Here is a 2,071-nt window from a genome sequence, read left to right on the forward strand (position 1 = left end):
TTGTTTACAATACTGGAAAACCCGAATGTGTGTATTTGTCTCTCTCACACTCCCTTTCTGAGTGTGTGTGTGTGTGGATGTGGGTGTGTTTGTGGATGTTAGACTAGACAAACCAAGCATTTATTCCCTGTAGCAGAAGTGTGTGTCACATCCAGGTGAGTGTGACAGATCGGGGGCTTCACTACATTGACAGGGGAGCCAAGGCCATCTTGTTTGTATTATTCATGAGAGCCGGGGATGTCTCGTTGGCATGCTGCTTTGGCACAGCACAGATAGCACAGCAGCAAAATAATGGGAAGCTGTAGTTCACTGCTGTGTCATCAGCATCGCAGTCTTGCAGCAGCACCTAGTGCTCACTGAATGAACATTAAATAGTTGGGATAAATACAGCCACACATACATAAGGTTCTTGCAAAACTGAAAATAATCTGTCCCTTTCTGTACTTAATTCACTTTAAATAAAATTACATGGCAAAGAACAATATGCATCCTTGGTCATTGTTGTATTTATTGTAATTCCACAGTTCTGAAAACATGTAAAATGTATATTACATTAAGACATATATAATTACAATGGCTGTAATGTAATGTATGATGCTGTTACTTATTTCACCACTGTGAACTTCAACAAATGATAGACAAATTAGCTAAACTTTCTACCTAACAATGCCAATAAGCAATGGCCTCTAACACTACCGTGTCTGCCTGGAAACAACCTCCACAGTAATTCGTTTTATTACGTTATTACATTTAGACCCAATCCTGAAGCTACACTGAGGTGCATTATATCTTTAAAAAGATAGTGGTGCTCCTTTAGAGTTATCCAAGTGCCAAGTTGTACAAGCATTCAAAACTAATATATGAGTCTAACTTTGTTACATTTTTGTTAAATGTTGCACAAGAAGCCAGTGCAGACAGCTGCAACTGCAGTACTGCTCTACATCTCCACAAACTACCCACTTTTCCAGACTGTCCCACATAAAAACAAAACCAGAGAAACAGTGGGAGCAGTTGACCAAGGCGTCTGTGTTCGCCTGTAATCAGTTTAAAAAATGGACTATATTTATTACTTGAGACAATATACATTTGTTAACCTCTTTTTGCGTACTGTGCATACTGCTGTCCCTTTCATTTCAGAGGGAAATGGTGTGTGATAGAAAATTTGTCTTATTTTATATTTATTATAGTTAAGAATTTAGAATTGTGTCCAATTAGTTGGACACAACAAGCGTTGTGAAGGTGTCACTTTGGGCTCTAAATAATTGTGAGGCATTTATCACTATTTTCAGAATTGTCCAATTGCTCCACCTCAGCCAACTACAACGGTAAACTCCTGCTTTTACAGTGAGGCACAAGTAGTAATAATCTAATTATATAATATAAAGTATAATAGTATAAGAGTCACAGTGGCTGTTTTCCTGCTTTAGGTACTTTTACTTATGTACATTGTCCTGATTATACTTTTCAAAAGTAACATTTTCAATGCTGGTCTTTTCCTTGTAACAGAATGCTTTTAAAGTGTACGTTTACTCAAGTTAAAGATCTTTCACCACTGTGGATAATGAGTTCCCCGCATGGGCTGCATGGTTCACCCTGTAATCATTGTGTTTCCGACTGTCTGTGAAAGCAGCATCAGCTCCGCCAACTTGTTGCACCACCACAGAAACGCCCCCTCCTCCCTCTCTGTCTCTCTCTGTATTTTTTTTTAATCTCGGCCACGGGTCGGTCAATATCTCACTTGTTAAGCAGAGCAGAGACATGGCTGCTAACCGGGTGATCGTGTACGGCGGAAGAGGCGCTCTGGGCTCAAAATGTGTCCAACATTTCAAATCTAAAGGATGGGTGAGTGATAACGGTAAACCGTAAATATGCTAACACGCTGCTAAATGCTAAGCTAACGTTAACTGTGTTTTCTCTTTATGAAATGAATAGTGGGTTGCTAGCATCGACATGGCTGCAAACGACGAGGCAAACGAAAACGTGGTTGTGAAGTTGAGTGAATCTTTCACCGAGCAAGCAGGACAGGTGAGCTGCAGATGACATTTATATGAATGGCGTGGTTGCTGTTTCT

General features: G+C 39.9%; 1 protein-coding gene across 1 annotated transcript in view; it reads left to right on the top strand.

Annotated features, from left to right (window-relative positions):
* Positions 1–1,651: 1,651 nt before the first annotated feature.
* qdpra (quinoid dihydropteridine reductase a) overlaps positions 1,652–2,071 on the top strand; it is a 12,581-nt gene continuing 12,161 nt past the window's right edge. Inside the window, exons 1-2 of the mRNA XM_046031519.1 lie at positions 1,652–1,842; positions 1,933–2,025. Coding sequence (XP_045887475.1) covers positions 1,759–1,842; positions 1,933–2,025 — 177 coding nt within the window. The 5' untranslated portion in view covers positions 1,652–1,758. The remainder of the gene's footprint in view (positions 1,843–1,932; positions 2,026–2,071) is intronic.

The sequence above is a fragment of the Micropterus dolomieu genome, linkage group LG19, assembly GCF_021292245.1.
Source record: "Micropterus dolomieu isolate WLL.071019.BEF.003 ecotype Adirondacks linkage group LG19, ASM2129224v1, whole genome shotgun sequence".
Classification (NCBI taxonomy): Eukaryota; Metazoa; Chordata; class Actinopteri; order Centrarchiformes; family Centrarchidae; genus Micropterus; species Micropterus dolomieu.